The sequence below is a fragment of the Larimichthys crocea genome, chromosome III (genome assembly GCF_000972845.2).
Source record: "Larimichthys crocea isolate SSNF chromosome III, L_crocea_2.0, whole genome shotgun sequence".
Taxonomy (NCBI): Eukaryota; Metazoa; Chordata; class Actinopteri; family Sciaenidae; genus Larimichthys; species Larimichthys crocea.
The window spans coordinates 22,998,548-23,025,341 of NC_040013.1; the positions used below are offsets into that span (position 1 = coordinate 22,998,548).

The window sequence follows — 26,794 nt, forward strand, 5'->3', positions numbered from 1 at the left end:
CATCTCTTCAAAGATGACGATCTGTATCCGTGCAGCTGTATTTTATTCTTTAGTGGAGGAAGCATTTCTGCCTTAGAAGTTGTTGCATGTGGGCTGACGCGGTGCAATGTTGCAGAACATTCACCCTCAATGTGCTGGAGGAGTTTTTGTAGCAGCGATGTTTGTTATTACAATCCTGTTCGGATTGCGTCTCTTACCAATTCAACATAAAAGAAAAATTGATTTCCAAAAGTTATCTAATGATGGACATTTCTAACGTATATGCAAACATTGACCATGGTTTCTCCGCGTCCTGTCAAACATCTGCTTGTGCTAGTTTCATAGTTTGAAATGATCTTTCTCTGCAGGAATTGAAATGTGACTGCCTGTGCCTTATCAATACTTTCATACATAGCAATTTATATTCTTAAAACAACTGAAAATGATGAAAAGGGCAATCTCACTGCATCATAAGAGGAAGTCAGAGATGAACCTAAAGAAAGTGCAGATAGAATTTCTGTCTGTATTTTTTGAATGAAAGCACTGTCTCCATCGAAATCATCCGTCCTGCCTTTTGACAGCCATGTTTTGTTGTTTGGGGATATGGAAAAGGAGTTCACAAACCCAGGAGGCAGGTTGTTATTTCAGTGTGAGGGGAAAGTGTTCCTATCTGACATATCAAACTGTGAAACCTCAACTTGTCCCGGTGAAACTCTGCTGAAAGTCCACGGCGTTTTGCTGTCATTTCGGGAGATGGGAGAGAGAAGAATGAAAAGAAGCTTCAGACTGCTGGGTTTTTGAAAGTGTCAGCATGTCAGAGTTCTTTGAAAAACAAGTGCCAAAACACATCCAACGCGACTCTCCGAGGAAAAAACTAAAACATTTGTCTGTACTTTTCAAACTGCAAGATTCATCGGTCAAAGACGAGCTTCTCTAATCACCTGGGAATGTTTTCATCCGTGTGTCGCCACATGTTGGAACAAGCTCAACATGTCAGTGAAGATATTGTTTTACTTTTTCAAGTTTTCTCAGACAGTTGCAGTGTTGTTTTCCAACACCCCGATATACTGTAGGCAACATGACATATTCTGAGACGTTTGGTGTCTGTCCCTCAGAATTAAGGAACACCGTCTTCTTCCTAGAGCCAGAAAGTGATGATGCCAGGCCATAGTAGATTTAAATAGAACCATGTGCACTCTATGTTACTTGTGTGTAAAGTAAGTTGCTCTTTCACTTTAAAATCAGCCCAGAATACAGATTGATTACCATCACATTTTTCTGAAGCACATGTTTTGCCAACCCTTAGAACAAAATCTCAAAAAGCCATTTAACTCGGTATGTTCGGTCTCATGAAGCCTTTAGAGGTCGGGGGGTATAGTCTTGAATATGATGAGGGAGCAGTTTGTGGAAAGGAGGTATTTTCACTTCCACAGTTGTGGCTTGTTGCTCCAGAGGCTCTTCAGTCCACTTGGGTCTGCGTCAGTCTTCATCAGCACTGATCCCATCGTGCAGCTTAGAGCTCATAAATGGCCTGGAAATGATGGAGCGCTGCAGCTGGTTTGGCAGCATCGGCTGATTAGTATTCATATCCTCTCTTGGTCTTTTGCTGCCTTTCACACACACACACACACACACACTCTTTCTCTCCCATATCTCATTATGTACCAGTCGGGTACATATAGAACATTATATATGCACTACATTGAAATTTAACTTTGTTCTGCAGCCTCACTTCCTTCTTCTCTTCTTCACTAAGCTCTATTCTCTTGCTTTTAATTGCAATTAAGGAACCGCAGTTTGTGTGTGTGTGTGTGTGTGTGTGTGTGTGTGTGCATTGCTGAGCTCAGCCATCTCTCACTTAATCCTGACTGGAATAACTAAAAATATTATTAATTAGTCTCTCGTTCTCCCTCTCTCTCTGTCCAATTGTGTACATCTCTGAGCTGAATATTGCAATTTTAAGCCCTATGGACAAAAATGAGGAAAGAAACGCCCGGTTACAGCAGCACTTAAAATAGCAAAATGAGATAAAGTCAATAGAATCACCACGATCAGCTGATTCGTTTACACTGACAAGGCAAATCTGCACAAAACTGACCGATAGCATCTTGACAATGCGGACCAGAGAGTCCAAAATGTAAGAAGTTACTACTGAGCTTATTTTGCACAACCTACTTTTAATTCAACCTCCTCAGTCGGAGTATAAACTGCTCCATGAAACATGAATGATTCACGTACAGTTAAGGCAGGACTTAATAGAACAAATACATCTTTTGAATAAACCAACTTATTGTCCCGTCAACAACCAGCTTATGAATTAAAATCAGTTCATGGTGCTGACATGGTAACCGCCCGGAGAGACGTTTATCCCTCTTCAATAGCTCTTTATTGAAATAAGTGACGTCTAATCCGGAGAAACAAAATGCCAGCGGGAAGTAAACGGCCCAGTGCAAACAGAAGTAAAAACATGTTTAAGGTTGTTAGAGATTACCAACTAAACCTGTATGTAGTTATTAAGCTTCATGTCTAATGCACACAGATAAATGTATGTTTTTGAAGAAGGATTGCTCGTGTCATACATGCAGACAATTTAGCTGATGTTACAATCCAGATTTCACTGAAACACTTTGAGAGAGAGAGAGTAGGTGTGTGTTTGTGTGATATGGTTGAGAAATGCAACACCCTCACACACACATATAAACAAAAATAGGACAGAATAAGTGTTTAGCTACCAAAAAAGGACCTCACTTATAAACATTTTCCATCAGTTCCCGGTAAGTCAATGTGTTATATTAAGTCAGATTTACAAGCTCCTCAGATATGTTTCCTGTATAAAGATGTGTGTGTGTGTGTGTGTGTGTGTGTGTGTGTGTGTGTGTGTGTGTGTGTGTGTGTGTGTGTGTGTGTGAGGGAGTCCCCAGGATAGTCCAAACTCCTTATTAGGTTAACAAGAGATACTGCAGATAGGAATGAAGGGAGAGTGAGATAGTCAGACATACTGCAGAGAGAGACGGAGAAGATAGGGAAACTCCCTGGGATGATAAAATAGTTTAAAAGACACAGGGGAGGGTCTGACGCACACACACACACACACACACACACACACACACACACACACAAACACACATTACAAAGATGTAGACTTGCTGCTGTTTATGGCTTAGCCAACTGTTTTGCATAGTGCCGTCCAATAAAAATGACCATTACCATAAACATTATTTTTACAGCTCTGTTCAACATCAGACAGATAAAGTGACTGTGCTGAGAAAACAAGCAAAATGTCGCTGTCACTGCAGTTTCTCCACGACTTTCTGGCTCGGGCGAGGAAGTTGTAAAAAGCCTCTCGATGGAAGCAGAAAACGGGTTATCGAGCTGAACTTTTTTTTTTTTTTTCTAGAATGGATGCTACATGTTACAACCTCCAACAGCCGGCTACTGGAAGCTTCCCAGTCAAAACAAACCTTGATTTATTTTTTCCCCCCCTCTAGGCATCTGAGAGTTTAGCCATAACCATTCATACGTTTCATTCATGCAGAATATTTTTTAAGCACGCCACAGGTTTAAAATTGATTTTTCCTTTCCCAAGGCAGCCACCAGTTTTCATTCATTAGATTACAGTATAAAAATGAATTTGCAGAGACCTGCAGAGATACACAAGTCAATAACAGTGAGAATTTTATTCAGCTTTCTTTTTTCAGTTATGGCGTTGTCACAAGGTTACGGCAGTGTAAGAAATGTTTGGTCGGTGGTGCATTCGAGGAAACTCTGGCATCTCTGATCTGAGTGAGAAATGACTGACGCAGCAACCTTTTTAACAAGAAATGAACTCACAACACCTTTCATGAGATGTGTAGTTTGTGGATGTGATGCTTTGCAACAGCTAACAAAGCCAAATCTAGAAAACCATTTTCATTGTCAACTACCGTTTAAAATAAGAAACTTTCATATACAAACATACTGATCATACGACACAAAGCAAATAAAATCCCAATGAATAAAATCCAGTCATGTGATGTTGGACAGTTTTCCCCATGAAACAGCTGCCCGACAATGAAAACTAGAAATGCTATTACTGTCACATTTGGTTTTAAAGGTCTCAGTGTGTAGGATTTAGTGGCTTCTAGTGGTGGAAGTTGCAGATTGCAACCAACTCAATACCACTCGCCTCACTTTCTCCTTTCACTTTCAAACATCAAGCAGAAACTATGTGGCTGTGAAACCCAAGAAAAACAGGAAAGGCCCTGTCAAGAGCTGTCGTTTGGTTTATTGTAGAAACATGGTGATTCATTCATGGCTGACTCCCTCTATAGAGAAAAAAACATATTATTTATGAATGTTATATTCCATTTCTGCTTATACATCTTACACACCGGACCTTTTATAAAATAAATATCACAGATTAATAACAGGAGGCACAGAAAGACACAGAGATTCATTGTCAGCCATGTAGTTCATGTGGGACTGACAGCAGGTGTGTGTGTGTGTGTGTGCGTATGCGCTTGTGTGTGTGTGTAACCTTTTTTGTGTTTCCATTAGCCTCCATAAAGTCAGGATTATGTGTATTAGTGAGCAGACTGGAGCTTATTAGAGGAGGCCTGGCTGAGCGCTGGCGGCCTATTGTTGTGGTTTCCCACTGCGGCCAACATCATTATCAGCTTTGTCTTATAAAACCACAGCATGTAAACAGCACACACCCACACACACACACACACGCACACACACACACACTCTAGTGTTAAGCTGTGTCACACATAAGCATTTACACACTCCTGCTAATAAAATCACACATTCATTTTTATATAAGTGCAGACACCAACTCGCAAACACACACACTTGTTCTCCGTATATATTAAACAGTGACGCCATGAACTGAAATAACACAAACGGTAAACACACAACAGCGAATACGCACACACAAACAGGCGCTCATGATGACACAAGGATGCATCATGTACATATACACACACACACACACACCCTTCTTTTGTTTAGTCTGCGACCGAAGTCCACCCACCAGCAATCTGTTCCTCACAAACAAACCAGTTCACGGCTTGAAAGGCCAGTTCTACACACACACACACACACACACACACACACACACACACACACACACACACACACACACACACATTCACACACATCTATCTCCAACTTTTCCAAACTCATGTTTAAAAAACAGTTTGGAGGAAAGTTGCATCCGAGCACGCGAGTGTACACGCACGCGCTCACATGTCGACGTGCTGAAATGTTTTATTTTCACAGCTACACACACGCCATCATAAATAAACACACAGGTTTGTTCCTTCACTGTCATGTTAATTGGATCTGCTTGTCCACTACCCCCCCTCTTTTTCCTCCATCTGTACACACACACACACACACACACACACACACACACACACCGTCCAGCTGGGCAGCAACGTTTTTCCTCAAACCTAAAATAAAGCAGTGATTCCCAAACTCAAATTTTCCGATCCAAATACGTCGCTAAGGCAGGTTGCTGAGGAGAGGGGAGTGACCGGCACTGCTGCCTGTTGTGCTTTACAACTTCCTGTGTATTTATGTTTGTGTGTGTGTGTGTGTGTGTGTGTGTGTGTGTGTGTGTGTGAGAGAGAGAGAGAGAGAGAGAGAGAGAGAGAGGCAAAGGAAAGTGCTTTGTTAGTGTCAGATAAGTGGCATGAAACAGAGAGGCCCTTTGGACAACCACACACTGGCAGCTTTGTTTTTCTCACTTAGATACAGTAGGTGCATAAATCTAGAAAGTTCACTTTTAAATAGCAAACGGGGAAAAAATAACTCAAAGACAGGGTGAAAAGGCTTTTACTTTGAAGTTCCTTTTCGTAGTTGCAGAGGAGGCAGCTGCATAGTCGAGTCATATGAAATGCTGCAGTAAGTTGGGTCAATTAAGCTGTTATTGATGACAGAAAAAGGCACAACTGGGGTTTTTATCCAGTATTTTACACTGACTATTTATCCATAGTCAGTGTATTACCTACAGCACACACCTCCTGTCACAGCACAGAAGTAGAGCTATGCACTACTGTGGACAGGGTAAGCAGAAAACATATTTCAATAATTAGCAGTTTACATTATATTTTGAGCATTTTTATCACTTTACCTTACCGTCACAGCTGTTCCCGAAGGGAAACCAAAGCATTTATTTTGCCGTCTCCTTTGACACAGACTGTCAAACGTTTTAAAGCACCAAAGTCACACAATAACACAAACAAACTAACTGATTAGGATGGTGGTGGACCAGCAACTTCCAGCAAGTTACTGTTGCTGTCCGGCTGATTCAAAGAGATCAATGCTACTCGAACGCTACTTCAAATAACCTCCAAAAGTCTTTTTGTGGCATGTTGTCGGCAATAAATTTGCTCAATTTCTAGCACAAAACTGACAAAAATTGCCACATATCTTCAAACGTCTTATGTTTCTTAGATCTCGTGTTTCCTCTTTGGATATAAACAGCTTATTGTACAGTTAAGTGTTGTCATTGAACAGCAGAGACGTGTGGAGAATTGTGATGTTTTCGAACCAAGTCACGTGATCTACTCCCTTTTCGGTGGCCACTTTCATGTCTCGAAGCATCGTGGCAAATATTCAAGATCCAAATTGCCGGGAGGACACCGGAGCCAAGAACCTGTTAAATCGTTTAGACGAGGCTGGAAAAATCATGACAACAGAAAAAGCCAAAACATGCAGAAAACTTGATCAGCAAAAAGGAAAAGTGAAGGTCATCAACGGGAACGGACCCACTGAAACTGTATTTTGGTACATTCAGACCGATCACCTCTTGGCAACGGTGCGTGTTTTGTAGTTTATGAACCGATCAGCTACTTCTACACAAGTTCTCCTGCCTGTTTATTCCATTATCTCTCCTCCTTCTTCGTCTTCTTTTTGAATTCTATTTAAGAGTTTCAGTGAAGTGTTTTATAAACCCAGACAGAGGCCAAGTGTTAAAAGTGTTGTAGGGAAATCTTGTTTATGAAAGGCAGAGAGAGAGAAGCAGCCGCTGAAACAGTGGGAGGAAATGAGGAGACGGAGTGTGATGGAGAAGTGATGGAGTGGAGATTTGTCACAGCTGCTCACATGTTCACTTGTTTTTTTGTTTTTTTATGCTTTTTTTTGTAAAGTCAGATGGAGGACATCTCTGTGGAAACACAGATGAACACACTTTGTGCTCCCTGGAGTAATGCATGTGTGTGTGTGTGTGTGTGTGTGTGTGTGTGTGTGCACGCGCATTTTTGAATTCCTGCAGCTGAAATTCTTTCAGCGTGTTCGTGTGTGGGTGTCGAAGCATGCAAGTGTGATACATTTGTGAATGCTGTCATGCAAGTGTGATACCACCTCTGTCTGTGTGAGTGTGTCTTGATGGTATTTCTATCCTTGGAGGACAATGTTTGGAAAGTCTGGATGTTTAAGCTGGGCTTGTGTCAAAGAGCTTTCTCTCAGAGTCGAGGCCTGGTTTCAGGTTTAAGGGTTGAGTTTAAGGTCAAATGAACGGACTAAGGAATGCACTGTGCCCAGTGAGGGGCCAAGTATGATGTGTGCGTGTGTGTTAAGAGTGTAAATATCTCATTTAGTGTGTGACTATTGAGTGTTTTATCTCACTCAAACACTCACACACTCGTACACAAACAGAAGCATTTGTTCACACTGCCCATGCGGTCTCTAGATTAAAACGTGATTGAATACAGACACGCAAAGAGGCACGGCTAACTGCAAACAGTGTCCCTCGCACACATTATTATACACACACACACACACACACACACAGATATGTGTATATATACGGTGACACATACATATCAGCGTCGTGTGCGCACAGTGTGCGACTTCGCTCTCTCAAACACACGCGCACGCGCACACACACACAAACACGCACATCATTGGTCTGGAAACAATCTTCTCCACCCCTGTTGGTTACCCAAACATTGCGTTGCTATGGTAACAGGACAGCGTAGTGTACAGCCAGCGTGTTTGTCATGTGGAGGGAAGTGCATGTGTGTGTCTGTGTGTGTGTGTGTGTTACATATTTGAGTGCAGAAAAGAGAGAGAGAGAGAGAAAAGAGGGGTGTAGATGAAGATGATTCAAAGTCCAGTTCATTGTCTGGGTGTACTGGTTTGACTGTAACAAGAATGTGTGTGTAAGAATGTGTGTGTGTGTGTTTTTCCAGCGAGTTGGTCATCTGTGAAGTTTGCCAGCTTCAACAGAGGAGTCACCATTCCAGATCCCAGCCCAGCCCACAGTCTGTCACCGCAAAAGTTGATTCATTGTCATTTTTACACATTTATGGAGAGTTTAAATCACACAGTTTATTATCCGATCAAATCCTTTTTCGCAGGCTTTTGATAAATTAGGTTAATGATACAAAAACATTTGTTCTGAAGCTGATTTGCTTTGGACATTCAAGCCAAAATCCCATTTACACATGGTGCTGGTGCTGCTTTGGGCCCGTCTGTCATCTGTGTTCTCAATCCTGTGGATGTTCCTGCCATGTCTGTAATTTGTAAAAAAAGGCTTTAAAAGTCACTCTTGCCATCTGAAAGTACTTCAAGTCTCCGCGATTCAGCAATTTGGTGTTGTAATTTTTTAACAAGCCTTGCTTGATTCGTAGTCCGCCGTCGTTTTTCCTCCGCTGACCTGAGAGTTATGGGGGGGCTGCTGTGGACTTAATGAGAGCTTTGATTGTAACGTGGGTGCCAAATGAAGAGGCGAGTGGACACACGCTCAGAGAAGCAGCCAATCAGTGGACTTTGTATGTTGCATACAAATGTGAAACAGAAACCGCATGAAAAATATCCAAACTCATAAAAATGATCCGTCTGCTACATTGGTAACAGACCTTATAATAATTTAAATAGCAGTAACAGTAATTATACTCCCAGTGGGAACATGAACACTGCTATTCCCAGAGCCCCTCCACTCCACTCCATCAATGGGGAGGTTAAGTGCCTTACTCAAGAGCGCCACCTCGAGGCCAGGGCAAGGTTATACTCCACCACTTCTCAAGAAGCCGTGCGAGAGTTAACTAACAACCTGTTGGTCCTGAGCTCCTCAAGGCCAGAAGGTGAAAACTGCTCTCCATCTGCTGTTATAGGACAGTGATAGATGGGTTAATCCCTTTTAGGGTAATGAGTTAACCCCCTGACATTTGTGTGTGTGTGTGTGTGTGTGTGTTGGTTTGCATATGAAGCTGATAGATTAACCTGATTAGCGGGCTGCTTTAATGAGGCATGCTGCAGATGGCGAGGCTGTCAGTGGCAGGAAGTACAAATGTAGATTCATTTACGTATAATACCCAAGTACAAGTTTGGGTACTGTGCTTTATTCTTCAAATGTAATGTACTTCTACTCAAGTAGCCACGTTTGAATGCTGGACATTTCCTTGTAATTTACACTTTTCTGTGTGGAGTTTGCATGTCGTCTCCCCCCACAGTCCAAAGACATGCAGTTAACTGGTGACTCCATATTGTAGGTGTGAACGGTTGTTTTGTGTCCTGTGATGAGCTGGTGACTTCCAGGGTGGCACATCCCACCTCTCCTCCCAGTGTCAGCCTTGATAGGCTCCAGGCCCCCCTCCGCGGCCCTGATGAGGATGAGCAGTTTCCGAAAAATGGATTGAAAGCTCCTGAATCCTTTGTGCACCGGTGCAAATTGTATGATAGAGACAGATATGTGTGTGTGTGTGTGTGTGTGTGCGTGTTTGAAGTGACGGTATATGAGCTCTTTGCTTTACTCTCTCTTTACTCAAATAGCTGCTCAGTTAACAGAGTGTCGATTCAAAGCAGGTTGCAGGCCTGTGATCGGAGATAATGGCTTATATAAGCTGGATTTAGAGCAGAATATGGCTTTTGTTCCAGACTGGAAACACAGATAAACACACACATTCACACCTATACACACAGGCCCTGCAGGCACTCACTCACACACTTACTGTATACACACACATTGCATCCCCGCTCCACAGCGCCGTGACCCTTAGATATTAGCTTCCCCTACCAAATATGACCGAGACCAAGTTGCCACAATAAATACACACAGCCACGCTCGTTCTCTCCATACTGAACCGTACCGGTTGGTCAATAATAAGGAGCTGCTCGGCTTCACAGAAAGAAATCATTGGCTTGTCTTTGTTCATCGACATGTTAGAGTTTACAGGCTGGTTTATTGCTGTTCAGTTAATCAGAGATTGAAAGGTCTACAGTCATGGATATCTACAGTTTGTGTGTGAGAGATGAGACTTTGGCTTGTGGTGCAGATTGTCGTGATATATTACATCTCAACGAGTTGTTGGATAGACCTGGTTTCAGCTGTGGTATACCGGCATGTTTGTTCTGATAATTCCACTGATTTCTCCCGGCTTAAATCACAAACTGGTTTATCTCCGCTGCGTCCTGTTGAGGGTTTTCATCGCAGCAGCAGTCATGTTTTTCATCGCTCCTCCCTTCATTGTTCTTTTCCCGCTCAGTCTCTCCTTTAAATTGCATCCCGTCTTCGATGATTCTTCTTCTTCTAACGTCTCGAACTTGTCTAAATGCTTATCTGTTCAACTCTGAAGTCATCACATGTCCGTTCACTTTGAATTCAGCCAACAATGTGAAAAGAACTCATCTGCCAAAGTGCTACTTTTTAGTTGATCCGTAAAGGCTGCTTATCACAACCTTTTTACAGTAGCGTTTCATGAAAATGAAATGATTGGATTGGCTGAATTGATGGCGAATTTGTTCTGGTTTCCCACAGGCATCACAGGAGAAGATGGTTTATATATTTAGCTTTTAAGAAATGGCACACATTCAGACTTAAACAGTTCAGATTATATCGTCTTGTGCTCTGAGGCTGAGATTGCAGCATGCTAAAAGTTTCTTGGTTGCACGAGCCAAATTCGTCATTGTGATTCCTGATTGATTACCTGTCAAAATGACTAATAGAGTTGATAAACTCTGTAGCCACTTCGTTTAGCTTTTAGCATGCAAGTGATAACGTTTCTGAAAAAAAATAAAAAAAAATAAAAACAGGTTGATATCAGGCTGGAGCGGAAGATTGAACTGATCCTTGATCAGGACCGCAGGCTGGCAGAGCGAGAAGTTTATCCGCTCAATCTTGTCAGACTAATGTGAGCCGCTCGGATAAAATCACAGACATCAGATGCAATAGTTAGATGAAGTGGACAAACTTTTAGCAGACGTGAAGGTAAACTGGCTCGAGAAGCGGCAGCAGTAACGCTGTAGGAGGTATTGAAAATGGAAAAGAAAGATGCTTGTGGGAAAAACCAGAAGTTGCTCTTTCCTGTTTCCTCTCGGTTTTCCAGTTTCCAGCCTGTCCTATCCTCACTTTTTTCTGCCTTCTCTTCTCCCCTCCTTCTCTTTTCCTTCCTTCCCCCCCTTCCTCGTCCCTCCTCCTCAGCAAAACCATCAAGGTGAAAGTCATCGACGACGAGGAGTACGAGAAGAACAAAACCTTCTACGTGGAGATCGGAGAGCCTCGCCTGGTGGAGAGCAACGACACCAAAGGTCAGGACGGGGCTCGTCCCTCGTGACCCTGTGAACGTTGACCCCAGAGCGTCCGCCGCAGTGTCCACGGAGGCTGCATGTTCTCGACACACGGAGGCACACGGGAGGAGATTTTGATTTAAATGTTCCTCTCTGTCTTCTTACTGTGCCTCCTCATGTGTCCTTAATCCGACAGTGAACATGCAGCAGGTTGTGGATCAGCTCCTCTCACCTCATCCACCACTCCGCCCACGCGTATATATGTGTGTGTGTGTGTATATGTGTGCATACCTGCTGTTTGTTTACCATGCATGCATTCACCACCTCCCTCTATGTGTGTGTGTGTACGTGTTTGTCCCATACAGGAAGACCATAACCATTAGGATCTTAGACCGGGAGGAGTACAATAAGCAGTCCTCCTTCTACCTTCTGCTTGAAAACCCCGAATGGAGACGCAACGGGAAGGAATGGACAGGTGTGACAGCCAATCAGCACTGAGAATCCAGCTGATGAGGTTTTTGAGAATCCTAAATCAACAAGGCCAATCACAGAACTTTTTGTCACTCGTTCATAAAGCGCAGCATTAATTCGAACCGGGGCCAGCTGCAGCGAGGACTGCAGCCTCTACACACGGGGCGGCCGCACAACCCACTACGCTACCGACCGCCCCAAGCGCAGCAATAATTCGTAATGAAAGACTTGTTCTGTTAGCTGCACAGATTATAACTGCCTCCCAATTTCATAATACATACTAGTTCAAAGCACGTTTTGAATATGGAGGAGCCTGTCAAAGCTAAAACATGTGAAAACATCCCGTGAATGGTGATAAAATAGTTCCAGAAACGCTTCAGAAAGCCAAAATATCACATTTTGATGTCACTTTAAGTTTGACACTTTGATCGAGATTAGCACATATATTGTACGATGTACCGTTCAGTGCGTTCATTTCTTACATACTGTTTTTTCAGAAACTAATTTACAAAATAAACTAATAAAATCCATGTTAACACAGTCAGCAGTGAACTAATGTGTGGGTGGTTCAGAGCCTCGAGTCTCTGGTTGATGTCCACCTAAGTTGCAATAGAAAGGCCGTCCTACGTGTTTCCACATAGCACATTGGCCTAATCAAAGATATTTAACTCTTTAGATTGATATTAGGATATTCCAGGTTAATGACATATCCTTGAATCAAAACTCAAAACATTATCCATCCAAAGCTTTCTATCCTGCATACATGACATAATGAAACATCTTTCCATTGGTCAAGAAGATTTTAAATAGTATACAGTATACAGTATGTGGTATAGAATTGGGAGTCGGTTCAGTTCAACTAAAACTTCAATAAGATCTGAAGAAAAATTGATGCGTGATCTCTGGGAAGTGCAGCACAGAAAATCTCAGCTAGGCTTTTACTGATGAGAGGACGTCACAGACTAGGTGTGATATCCATCATCATGCAATTTTATGCACAGCCTAATATGATAGCCGGGACAAGTGCACTTTAAAGTTGGCGAGACAAAAAAAGCCACTTTGGAGCTGGCAACGCTACAAGAAATGAAATCAAAGCTTCGCTCGCACGCCCTTATGCCATTTTTCTTAAGTGACAAAACGCAGCGCTGCTCCCTAATCGCTTCTGTTTGAACAGGCCTGTTGATTTGGGATTCAGATTGAACACAGACTGGAGCCGATCTGCTGCTCCCTTTCTTTGCCCTTTTTTTTTCCTCCGCTTTTCTTCCTCTGCTTCTCCTCAGAGGTCTGTACAGAAAACTCAGTGGGAATCACACCTGTCCTCTCCTGTCTTCTCCCTTCCTCCTTTCCCTCTGCCCTTCTTCCTCTCCTCGATAGCTTTTTATGCAACGAGATCTGTTCTCTGCTGGCGTTTGAAAATGTCAGCGCCCTCTTCAAAGTGTTCACATCTATGTATATATAATGTACACATATATACGTGCTCTTCTGTAGTGGAGCTCTCCCTGTAGTCTGTTCTCAGAAATACAAGAAATACAAATCATGAGGGCGAGGCCAGAAATCAATTAATAATGAATTCTATTAAGATTAATTATATTCAGTGTGGAAAAGTCTCTAGGTCCTGCTCCTCATACCTCTCCTTGCTCCTTTCCTCACTCCTCTCTCTGCTCCTCTCCTCTTTCCTCTGGAGCACCACTTCACCACTTCACCATCACTTTTTCTGCCCGCTCACTTGTTGCACACTGCCATAAGGAGCTACAGCTACTCGTCTATGTTACGTTAACGTTACGCTGCCTACGCTACTCTCTACTCTAACGTGTATAAACCTGAACGTTAACTTTTACGTAGATGTCCCGCGCCGCTACTGAATGAATATAATGTAGAGGAAGCACTGGCAACAGTTCAAACTTAGAGGAAGGAGTTAAGTCCACAAAGTTAAAGGACCTGAAATCATAATTTAAAGAGTGATGCAGTCTCACGTCGTCTTCAAGGAGTTCATAAAACCTTCAACAGTCAAATAAATTGTAGGATTCAGAGGAATTAGGACAGTGAAGACAGTTTAAATTTGACCAGGTGTCCATTGTCTCCTTTCTTTATTGTATATCCTATATTATTACAGTACTGTATACACTACATTTTATTTATTTATTTATTTATTTCTCTGAATTAATGATTCACTGATTTTTAAAATGTGAAGAAGCACTTGGCGGGATGTGGATGTGTTTTCACTGGACTGTGTTTTAGATGTGTGTGTGTGTGTGTGTGTGTGTCATGACATGACACATCTGTTTTCCACTGTTAATCCATTATCCCGTCCAAGCTACTCATCTCCCTCCATTTCTATTACGCTCTAATGTAAAACAGCGTTGTGAAGACACGGCCGTTTTCCACTCATTATTTATTGCCTTTCAAACACGCAAACAAATTTCAGCAATATATTTTTTTATATTAACTATGAAACAAATAGCGCTTCGTGTTTTAGGGAACATTAACGTTTTAAGTGAAATGACCCACAAACCAAACGCATGTTAATGTGAGGCGGTAAACCAGCCCAGCACAGTCTTTTCAGGTCGGTATCTAAAGGGGCTTTTATGTCCTTAAACTCACTTTAACTCTACTGGGTACACTCATTAAAAGTAGCTCTATCTCTGTCTCACACACACACACACACACACAGAGCAGTGTTATCAGTGTGTTAATGGCAGCGCCGTGTGTTTACTAGGCATCAGCGGTGTTTATAGTGATGAGGGGATCAAAGACAAAGGCTGGATATCACATTATCACAGTCAGGGGATCAAACACACCTCCGGGATACACACACACACACACACACACACATAAACACACACACATAAACACACACAGTTTAGGGGCTGCAGTTGTTTTTTATGGTTCCCTCTGTGCTAAATTGGCCCTGCACGCCCATGACTGTGTGTGTCTACATGTGTTTCTATCATCTGTACTGTATGTGTGTTTCATGATAGACCCTCACTATCCAGAGGCTTGGAGGAAGTTGTGCCACTCAAATTTTCAGTTATTTGTAAAGAAAAATGTTACTCTGATTTCCTTTGGTGGACAAAACTCATTCATCAAAATGAATGGTTTAGACACAAGAAGCGTAAACTCTTAATATTTAAGTTTAGACGGGTTTATTGCAGGTTATAGGAGGGATGGAGGGGTGAGAGGAGAAATCGAGGTCTTGGTAGATGGAGGAGTTTTGAGGTTGGTGTTGGCTGGTGGCAGGGAAGACAAGAGGGAACCAGGAGGGAACCAGGAGGGAGTTAAGACTCTGGGTTGGGGAACCATCTCGCTGCGTTTCTGTGTATTAGAGCTTCGTGGTTCTTGTGTTTGAATGAATGAGAAGAGGAATCAAAGAGGGAGCGAACAGATAAGGTGTGTTTAAGTACTTGAGATATGGAAATGGGATGAGTTCAGTGCGTGAACCATTTATTTGGTGACTATACGCAAGTGTGAATGGTCGACTGTCAGCCAGGGTTACCCCACCTCGTGCCCAACGTCAGCTGAGATCAGCTCCACCCCACCTGTGACCCTGATAAGGATAAAAGGTTGCAGGAAATGGATGGATTATTAATTATTATCATTATTTCATCACAAAAATCACAAGAAAAGTGTAGAGTTAGATCATACTGTGACAATAAATGCATTTTAATTTCAAGTGATTCTTGTGTCCGTATCCAAAGAGTCCAGGAAACACTCCTACACAAACCTTTTTGACATATTTTTCATCAGTTTTGGAGATTTTTATCCTTTTATTAAAAAATAATAGTACTCACCTGGTTGCATTAAAAACTGCTGGACCCAACTACTTAATGATCTGCTCTATGTTCATATGTGAGGTGTGTTAGCATTAGTTGTTAACACTGAGATATTTCCCCAAAACATATTTGCGTTTTCAAACAGATAAATCTGCAAACTGATACGACGACAATAAGTGTTCCAGCTGAGATTTGGGTTTTTCATGTTTTTCTGTTCCCAGTGTTCGTTAGTGTTTACAGAGGCTGTTCAGCATGTTAACTATCCCCTGACAGGGAGCGCTGCAGAGACACTCTTGTACATAGTTAATTTTCTCTATGCGTTTTGGCACAATCCCACGTATTTCAAATAGGATTTTAAGCATCGTGCTCCAGAGACTGCAGCGAGAAACCTCTACCAAAAGTTTTAATTAATGCACGAGTTGTAGCTTCAGACATAAAATCCAGGAAACGGCTTTAACATTCTGCGAGCGTAATAGAGACAAAACAGAGTCAGTTATTATTATGGGATTACAGCATGATTATGTTTCATCTTCTAATTTCACATTTTAAAGGAGTGCCTCTGAGCTAGTGATAAAAAAAAGCGATATTTTTTATTTAATTTTTTTTCTTATTTCATTTGCATCGCTTCATTTCACTGTAAGCAACAGAGCTTGACGGGATTAATGTACTGCCTACACAAGTGCCGGATGTGACATTTGCTGATATAAGGAGTTGCAGTTAGAAAGATGGGAGGGGAAAACATTCAGTGAAGTTCAGTCAGTACTGTTGTCTCTGGAAAGGTGTCTATCACTGATACTGCAGCACTGCACGTACAGTCGACAGCTGCTGCTGCTTACGTGATATCATGCAGCTTAAAATTTGCATTTCCATTATGCAGAGACGCAGCAGGTAGAGGGTTCAGTGCCTTTTTGAAAAGTTTGACAGCTATTAAAGCTTCATTTTTTTCCCCAAACAAATGTACCAAGTGCTAGTCAAGGCATCCCTTTGTTTTTTTTTTGGTTTCAGCTCCAGGGGAAAACAGGGGAAAGTAGTTCCCGCTAGTTCAAAGCATTTGTATCATTTTAAAGTAAATTTGATCACAAATAATTCATGATAGAGTTCCCGTTTGTTCAGGAGAGAATGGAAAAAGCTTTTGATTTACTTTTCCATTAACCTATTTCATCCCCTATTTCTGGCAGAGTGTTTCTCCGTGTCCTAGAACGCCTTTCAGCAGCCTCCAGAGAGCAGGTGTGAACCTGTATGCGGCTTTTGTTTGTTTGTGCAGGTGGGGCTGGATATTAAATATTTGCAGGTAGAGACGGATATCCAGTCATCTAACAGTGTTGCCGAGGATTCAAAAAACGCATCTCTGGATTTCCCTCAAACGCGTCTTTTTCTGGAGTTAAAAGCTGAATTGGCTGCAGGCTGTAGCAGTTTTACAGATGACCCATGTGATATTGCAGGTTCTTAAATTTGGTCCAGAGAAGCCTCGGGGACAGCGGGAGGCAGAGGAGAGTTCACCGCAGCCCGTGAACCTCCGTCAGTCAGAGACGGTGCAGAGATAGAAACCAGCTGAAAACACATGCGCCCTGCAGAGGGTGATGACCTCATGTCCTAATACGCACACACACACACACAGTATCAAACGTGCACGGACACACACAGCATAGAGTAATCACACAGATCTGCCTGCATGTGAATAAATGTCTGACAGCAATGGCGTCTCCTCTAATCCTCCTTGTCGTGCAACAGTACATAAAATAATTATCATGCTATTAAGACTGTGTGTGTGTGTGTGCCAGAACAACATAAATAAAATAAATTAATGGGAGACATGAGGGTCTTCATGTTTGCACTAACCAAGGCTCTCCATATTTAATGAGAATGCACAAAACATCTGTCATGTACAAACTCGTCGGACCCTCTGTTGTGATGTTTACGGTGGTAAGCAACATTAGAAACAGTATCATTAAGTCCGTCATTAATCAGTACGAATAATCACACATGTAAATGAATTTATTTGCATCCTCATTACAGTAACATGCAGACACAAGTAACATTTACTTCAGCAATGAGTGATGATCATTGGAAATTAATGTAATTGTTGTTTGTTTATTCAGATAAATTATTGTTATAATGAATAAAAGTGTTAATACAGGGTCATTTACAAAGTAGATGATGTCACATGAGATAGATTTTAGATTAACAGAGTTCATCGTCTCCTCCTCCCTCTATCTCCCCTTCTTCCTGTTTTTCTGCTCTTCTTCCACCTCCTCTTCCTCCTTCTCTTCCTCCTACTCCTCCTCTACGTTCTCTTCCATCTTTTCATACCTCTTCATCCCTCCACTCCTCCAGAAGGCTTCTGCTCCTCGTCACCCTCCTCTCACTTCTCTCTTCGGCTTACATTACTTTTATATATTTTCATACCACTAATTTCTTTTGCTGAATGCATTTTTAGGGAAACATAACCGCTTTCATAGCTGAAGGAAAAGTTGCGAACACAACGCTGACATTTCATCAGCTTTTAATCTGAGCTTATTTACACATCCATCTGGTAAAGAGCGACATAATCATCCATTTAGAGTCGGTTTCTGGTCACTTTTACTTTTGATCTCTACCGACCACTGAGGGGAATATTTAGATCGTCTGTTACGTTCACCAGCTCCTCTCTACTGTAGCAGACAGCGCACCGTGGGGTTTTTAGAGCTTCTTCACTAAAAAACATCTGCCTGCTGCCGATGAGAGCGACATTAAGAGAGAGCGGTGAAAATGAAACAGAACAGCTGAGCTGCAACAGCTACAATAATGAGCTGAAACTCGGCACAGTCGCATTATTTTCACATTTTCCTTTGATGCATTATTATAAAAGGTTAGGGGGAGAGTTGTGCTTTTGGTTAAATGTTAATAAAGTACATTTATCTTGTGACAAGTCTATCGATAGACAACAATCTTTCCGTGAATATCTGTAGCCTGGAAAACCATAAAAGCGTTTAGTCATGCTTTGATTTCCAACGGCCGATATGATAGGTAAGATAATGTGATAAAGATGGTGTTGAGTTTCTCTCCACACATATCTGCTGCTGTAGTTTAGGTGTATCTCCTCTGCATCACTTTGACCTCTCCTCCCTCTCTCCTCCTCTCCTCTCTCCTCCCCTGTGCACAAACAAGACTCAGTAAAAGTTCCATTTGTGTTTTCTCCGCCCACTCCTATTCTGTCTCCTCCTATGGGACTCTCCAAAAGTGTGACGGAGTATCAGCTCCTTCTTCTTCCTCCGTCCCCTGCTGTACTGTTAGATCCCATCAAAGACAGCGTCTCCTCCTGTCTCCCCCCTTGTCTTCTCCCTCCCTCCCATCTGCTCGTCTCATGCTTGACACAGTGCAGAAGTTTCTCCCCTCTACTCCTCTCCCTGTCTTTACATGTTGACAGTTTGCAAAGACATCACCCCTTCCTTCTTACCGTTCCCTCGTCCTCTTCTGCCTCCTCTGATGGAACCCGAATCCATCAGACATGACAGGGTGTTAAAATCCTCTCCTCCACCTATATAGAGAGTCTCTCCGTCCTCTCTTCTTTTCTCCCTGTCTCCCTGTCGTCTTCCATCACGGCTGTGCAACTAGGGACTCTGTCGGAGCACGACAAGGTGTGAAAGCACGCGTGCACACTGCTGCGCACGGTGGGTCAGTAAATATCCACACATTGTTCGATAAGTCCTCCAGACAGATAGACAGACGTGCTAAACTTACTAAAGAAACTTAAAGAATCAAACATTTCAGTGTGCGGCATGTGCCATGCTGTAAACGTTGGACACCGCCCCTCAGTTTTAATGCCAGACAGGTGCCACGCAACCATCCAACAAACATTTTAAACTGTGTAAACTGGCTTTTGAATCATTGCCTCTAATCTAATTATTCCAAGCAGCCACTTGCATATATAGAATATGTGACACACAGTTTCCTCGCAGGGTACAGAGAGTTTAAGACTTGGAAGCCTCGCTTTGTAATGATTCACTGCGGTGAATGACTTTCTAATGATTTTGTGATTTTTAAGTCCAAATTAGCTCATCAGGGTGAAGACCAGGATATTAGATGTTTGACCCAAAACAACAAGATGCTTTCTGTGGAAAAATAATTAATAGTCCTCATTTGCTGTTGGTGGCAGAAAGGTTCAGAAAGAATCAATGAAACTTCTGCTGGGAGAGAGATGCTACCAATTGTCCCCGCGTGTACTCATTCGTTCGCGGTGAAAATAACAAGGCAGCTGTATTAACTTGGCAGCTACGCTGTCAGGGTTGCTAACAGAATAAGTAATGCGCCCCTCGTCGGGTTTCCTCTGGCATTTCGCCGAAGCTCATTTGGATTTGGATTGAAACTGTATATCAGGAAAGAGGGAATTACAGAGAAAGACAGAGAGTGAAGGATGAATACAGCGTGAGGGAGGTTTTCATACTGAGGAGGAGCAGTGACAAAGAGGATGAGATGGCAGAGGAAAATAAAGATTAAGGAAGAATGGTCGGGAACAGTTATGTAACAAAGAGACAGATATTTTGGGATAGAGTAGAAGAAGATGTCCTTCTCGTATTTTTGTCCACATATTTAAAGATAGAATGTACACAGAAGTAAACGTGGGGGAAAAAAAGGCACATTCATCCTTTATTTGCTGAATTCCCAGTGTGTTTAGATGTCGACGGTATTTCTGCGTATGTGTAGTAAAAACACATTCAGTTGTATTTAATTGAATTGAGCTGCAAAGGAGCAGAGAGAAGAAGGACACCAGAGGTGGAAAAAAAAAATCAAAGTGATAAATGGTACAGACAGCAGCTTTGACAGGAAGCAGCATCTTACCCTGCAACATCCAACCTCTGTCAGGGCCGTTTACACACACACACACACACACACACACACACACACACACACACAGAGGGAGGGTAGCTAACAAGGATACTGCCCCGTCATGTTCATCCTACATGAGGCATCGTCTGGGCTGTTAATTGAGTTCATTAAACCATCATTACACAATATGTGATGGTGTAATTGTGCGTGTGTGTGTGTGTGTAAATTAGGTCCACTGTGACTGAAATGAAACCATGAAGGACACGTGAGAGTCATCATGCTATACGTTTTGCATCAGTGCATCCCATCATACAGCAGGACGTTCCAATAGGTGTTTTAATCGTTTATCATTAAAAGAAAAAGATCAATCATTAGCGACACAGGCACAGAGAAGCGTGTAATGTGAGTGTGTGTGTGTGTCTATTAGCAGAGAAATTCTCAATATGTGTGTTATTGTCTAAATATTTACACTGCATGTCTTTCTGTTGCCTCCCCATCTGGTTTAAATAGTTCACTTTTACTCCATAACACGATTGTGTGTGTGTGTGTGTTAGATTGGATTGTTCTGATCCTCCATATTGATTTGTGTGAATGTGGATAAAGCCTGAAGATTAATAACCGTGTACATACCGACTGTACACGCCAGAAGTGAGAGACGAATTGCGTTTAAAACAAACTGCGAGCCTGTTTATTGATTCAGCTCTGTTTTGATTTGGTACGGTAGCCAAAGAAAAGTGCAACTCGTTTAATCAGCACAGTCTTTTTCAACCATGTGCAGCTTTTTGTGTGTTGCAAAACCCTAAACCGCACGGATGGATTTATTACTGATACAGTTTAAAGTCAAACATAAAGAGTTATGTTATGAAGGACACATTAACAGGAAAGATAACGAGGGTCTCTTGTGCTGTGCAGCCAAAACCTCAAAAATATAAAACAACAACAGATGCATATGCTATTGCACCATAAAACTATTCAATTTAAATTCATCTGGACTTTAAGGACTTCTGTTTTCTTCTTGCCTTCGGGAAGCCGCATCGCCAAACTGCACCTCTTGCTCATGATGGAGTCACAAAGTTTGACGAAAGTGCTCCTGGTGGAAATTTGCATGTTTGTGTGTGTGTGTATGTGAATGAGCTATAGGCCCCCACGCTGTAACTCAAGGGGAACAAATGACCAATGAGCTGATGCTGACCCACAATGCACTGCACTATAATGGGAGGCAATTGCATGGATAACCGTTCCCCTGTGGAAAATTAGATCATGGCTTCTCTCTTTTTTTTTTTGCTCTCTCTCTCTCTTCTTTGATCCCAGCAGTCAGTTCAGGCTGTACAGTGAATCTCAATTACTGACATGCACCATGAAGAGAAGTAGGTCGCGTGAGGGACAGAGACAGACAGACAGGGCTAATGAGACAGTCGAGGAACTGGAAGTATGTTTTCAACCTAGAGATGCTACTACAGCTATTGACCAGTGCAAACTTAATTATATGAGCTGAAACCACAGAAGGCAACATGGCTTGCTGTCATTATACATTCGAATTGAGTCCATAACAACTGAGGCTGCTGGACACATTTTTAATACTTTAAACTTGACTTGGTTGAAATTTCGAACAGATGGAACGTGTCACAAGGACTTCTTTTGTTGGGAACTGCGTCATTTTTCTTCTTTTCTGTTCAGCTACTTTCTCTGCCCGGAAACTTCTGGCTTTCTAATTATTACCCCAAAACCCTGCAACATTACCAAAAACCCCTATTGGCCCATCTTTTCTTAACATTTAATAATCTGTCTTTTTATTGTTTGTTTTCACTTCTTGGAAAGCAGCAGCAGTGATATAAGGGCAAGTTGGCCCTGCTGCGTTCCTGCTCTAACACCGCTGCCCGGTTGTTGTTCTTGTGGTGTTTTCAGAGGATCAAAAGAAGGAAGAGGAGGAGGAAGAAGAGCCGCTGGCAGGAAAAGATGAAGAGGAGAGGCGCATCGCCGAAATGGGCCGTCCGATGCTGGGTGACCACGTCAAACTGGAGGTCATCATAGAGGAGTCATATGAGTTTAAGGTAAAGAGAGCGCGTTTGTGTGTGGAAGTTTCAGGTTAGTTGATCTGGAAGAGACTGCGTGTGAGTGTGTGTTATCGTGTGGTCTGTGTGTCTTGGAAACTGGCTCGGGTACATTTAGTTTTTTCCATTAAACTCCACCAAATCAAGTGACCTCACACACAGCTATGAAATGTTTAGTAATTTCTTGTTATGGCGACCTGCACGCCACCTTGTTTCTGGAATAATTTGAAGGTAATCCGTTCCAACACACTTGAATCACACCAGCAAGCACTATTCGTCATTACTGGGGATGGAAACATCAAGCTAAACTGTTTTCTAAATGCAGTAGCTACAATATTAACATTATAAGTTCGCAGACGACATGGATACACACAAAACAAAATCGCCCCCCCTCACATGGTAAACACACTCACACTCACCTTTTCAGTACATTCAGGAAATAATTGTGTAATCATGGGGTGTGCGTCCTGTCCTTGCTCTCCCTCTCCTATGCAGACTCTCAAGACAAGCGTGGATGTAATTACCATGCATTGCATTTTGTGTGTGTGAGTGTGTGTGTGTGTGTGTGTGTGTGTGTGTGTGTGTGTGAGTACTAATGCCTGTTCCTCGGTGCCGGTCCACCTACACATTCACTCTAGACAGACAGTTAATAACTCCCAGTAATAGCTCGCCACTTGACAGGATGCTATACTTTGTCAAGTAGTTTTGTACATTAAATCGTGTGTGAGTGTGTGTGTGTGTGTGATTGTGGAATTAGATCCTTTAGTCATCTGAAGTGCTGCCCATTGGCGGATACAACAGCGTGAGAGTGTCTGACATAACAGACTGAAGGAGAATAAAGAAAAGTTGCGTTACTAGAAAGTTCACTTGGAAGTTGAAAGTTTCCTTTGCAATCTAAGTGAATTCTTTTCTTTCTCTTGTTTGAAGTGAGGTTGTAAAAGAAAGGAGCACGCTGTCGCTCTGGGCAAATTCACATCGCCCATTGTCGATCCATCGCCTCGGAAATTCACTTCACGCTCAGCCTGAGTACACCTTTAATCCAGAGGCTCTGTTCTGCCAGTTCTGGAGACAACAGACCAAGTCCAGAACTTATCAGAAAGAAGTTGGTCTCTTTTTAAAAGTCTTAAAAATTGACTGATGACTGTCATGGATTTCTTTGTACATATAATGAGCGATCGTGACAGATGCAAGGGTGAAGGACCAGGTACGACATTTATAGTCGTTTAAGGGAAAGATATTTTGTATTATATAAAATAAATCCAGATGGGAGGAGAGAAAAAAAAAAGATTTAGTGCAATGAGTTATGTGTCAGGGTCAGCATTGTGTCTATGATGTCCATTTGTTGCCCTGAGCTGGTGTTTATAGCACATCATACTGGTGACATTGACCCACCCGAGGAGTTTGACATGTGCATGTGCATGTGTTACGGATACATTAGCACATATGTGTTTCACACCAGTCCAGCTGAGTCTAAAGGAATTATCCGATGAGGGGAAAAGAGAAATAAAACAAGGGAGGTAAAAATGAAAGACGATATTACAAGAACTTAGCTGAGTTCGGTTAAATAAACACCCTGCGTACAATAGGCCGAGTAAAGCCGGGTTGTGTGTGTGTGCATGTGTGTGTTCACAGCAGCAGCGAGGCACTATTTACACCCTTAAGCTCAATTCAACACAATTAGCATCCCAGTTTCCTTCTGAAGTGGAGAGAAAAGGAGAGAGCGATCCCCACCGCTGCGCTAATTAGTGTGCCATGTGTGTGTGTGTGTGTGTGTGCATGCATGAGTCTGAGTGTCTGTGTGTTATCTCAACATGTCATAGTTTCTTCCTTTTGAAGAAAACAACAAAGAAATATAAATACTAGGAATGGAGGAGATAAGGGAAGGGAACAAAGGAAGGCAAGAAAGAAGAAAAAGGGGGAGGAGATGAAGGGAGAAGGGGAGTGTGCAGAAGAAAATAACTCTACAGTGAAGACTGAATTAATGATGATTGATGAATTAATATTGGACTCTTGACTCCTAAACCTCATCCCCTGAGGAGTCTGTCATTACATCTTCAAACCCGCAAAATGTTATTTTCGATGTAAGTAAAGATCCCAGAGAATATGCCTGGCTTTGGGGGAAATGTTACATGAAATGACGCACATGACATCTTGAGTATTTATGTTATGTGACTGAATGGTGCAGTCATGAAAACAAAAAGCCCGAAGTCTGAATATTTCATATTGGACTAAGCTGGACTACGTGACACTGAGTTGAATACGATCTTTTTTTGCACCCTTAAAGTTATTTACAGAGTAATTTATTGGCAAAAATGGAAGATAATATTCATAATTAGGTGTTCATTAGTCTGGAAATTAGAATTGTGTTGTGTGTTTTTGTTACCGTCTTCAGGTCTTCTTCTAAAGAGTCCACCATGTTGAACCTAACTGAAACCAAACCACACTCTCGCTTTAGATAGAGTTTCACAGCGACCTTGATTTCTCCTGTACGTTTGGATTGGGAGCAGTATTGACGCAGCACGGTGGTGGTTAGCACTCACAGCAAGAAGGTTCCTGGTGTGAGTGTGAATGGTTTCAGTTTGTCTCTATGTGCCCTGTGATGAGCTGGTGACTTGCTCCTCTCGCCCAAAGCCAGCTGGGATAGGCTCCAGCTCCCTGATAAGGAGAAGCGGTTACAGATAATGGATGGATCCTCCACACTGGACCTTTAACGTGTAAAGTTGGAAAGGATGTCAATGGGATTGAATATGTCATTATGTCACTGTAATACAACCACAACAGCAGGGTGAAGACAAACATGTCTCTGTAGTTATTGTACAAGTAGTTTTTCTCCAAATTTCGAGCATAAACTGACTTCTCCATTCGCCGGTCACTCCTTTCATCATCCGACATCAGAGATTCTTCTGTGCCAAACGAACGGCAAATGGCTAATTATCACAAGTGACGGATTTTATGAAATGACATAACATCTTGAACACTCAGTGAACAGGCTGCTTCTCCCATCCTAACTATCAGTATTCATCTGTTCTTTGGCAGAACACAGTGGACAAGCTGATAAAGAAGACCAACCTGGCTCTGCTGGTAGGAACCAACAGCTGGAGAGACCAGTTCATCGAAGCCATCACTGTGAGCGCAGGTAAGGCTGGTGAAGAGAGATGCATGTGTGTGTGTGTGTCTATAGATTTAATAGTTCAGGTGTTAAACTTTTCGGATTGAAAAGGTTAGTTTGAAGAAGCAGATGTGTGTGTTAGTGTGTGGCATATGAACTCTTTATGGTATGAACAGCTGCAGTTTTACAGTTGAATCCTCTCTGTGCAATCAATATAACCAAAAGTATCAGAAATCTCCTGTGTGCATGTGCGGTTTACTGCTTTAATGATGCAGATTGCGTCAAATAATGGCTGTGTGTAAAATGAAGTGGGGTGATTTCATGGTTCCATGGAATAAAGTGTATGTGTGTGTGTGTGTGTTTCTTAATGGTTACTGGAAAGTGGACTGGCCTGGTATGATGGTTTTGGACAGGCAAACACCGACCAGATGGGGGAGTGATTGAGTTTCAGCCTCCGCAATGACAGAAGAACATGGATTGGTGTGTGTTTATATGGCAGGGATAGTATGGAAGCCAAGAGGGGACTATATTGTAATGATGATTTAAACTTGAAAATTAAAACATGATATTTCCACATAATCATCACAGAATTTGTTATTTGAGTAGAAATGCAATAACATAATAAACATATCTGTGTGGGGGGGTGTTTCTGACCATATTAAAATGAAAATGTCAAAATGATACCCACTGTACAGTGAACAATTTTCAAGTGTTCATTTGAATTTGAGAATTAAAATGCAAATAAACTGATTATATACTGATTTATTGTCCGCCTACAGTGAACAACATTCAATTTCAATTAGCGAAAACAGCGCCCACAGGCTGTTGCCTTTACATTTACACGTCACCGTGCTCTTTTGGTGTCAAAATGTTGTTTCTACAATCAAGGCGGGTTTTTAAGCACAGTTCATTTCCAAAACCTAACCACCAAAAAGGTAGTGTTGGTGCCTAAAGAACACGTCAAGCTATGTACATGATAAGTTTGTGGGGTAGTTAATGTTGTGATACTGTCGCAGTTTGGATTGGTTTGTATTTTTAACTAAATTAAATGCAGAAAACAGCTTTTCCTTTTTTATTTTAATATAGTCAAAGAACTCCCATGTGCCCATGTT

The 26,794-nt window shown here is 42.1% G+C and overlaps 1 protein-coding gene across 2 annotated transcripts in view; it reads left to right on the top strand.

Moving 5' to 3' along the window:
• The window catches only part of slc8a1b (solute carrier family 8 member 1b), a 133,303-nt gene that overhangs the window by 82,971 nt on the left and 23,538 nt on the right, over window positions 1-26,794 (top strand). The window contains exons 5-7 of one of the 2 annotated variants that reach the window (XM_010743188.3): window positions 11,390-11,496; window positions 22,428-22,573; window positions 25,610-25,709. In XM_010743188.3, coding sequence (XP_010741490.2) covers window positions 11,390-11,496; window positions 22,428-22,573; window positions 25,610-25,709 — 353 coding nt within the window. Of the gene's footprint in view, window positions 1-11,389; window positions 11,497-11,840; window positions 11,951-22,427; window positions 22,574-25,609; window positions 25,710-26,794 lie in introns of both variants that reach the window. The other variant, XM_019260587.2, reaches the window with a different exon arrangement.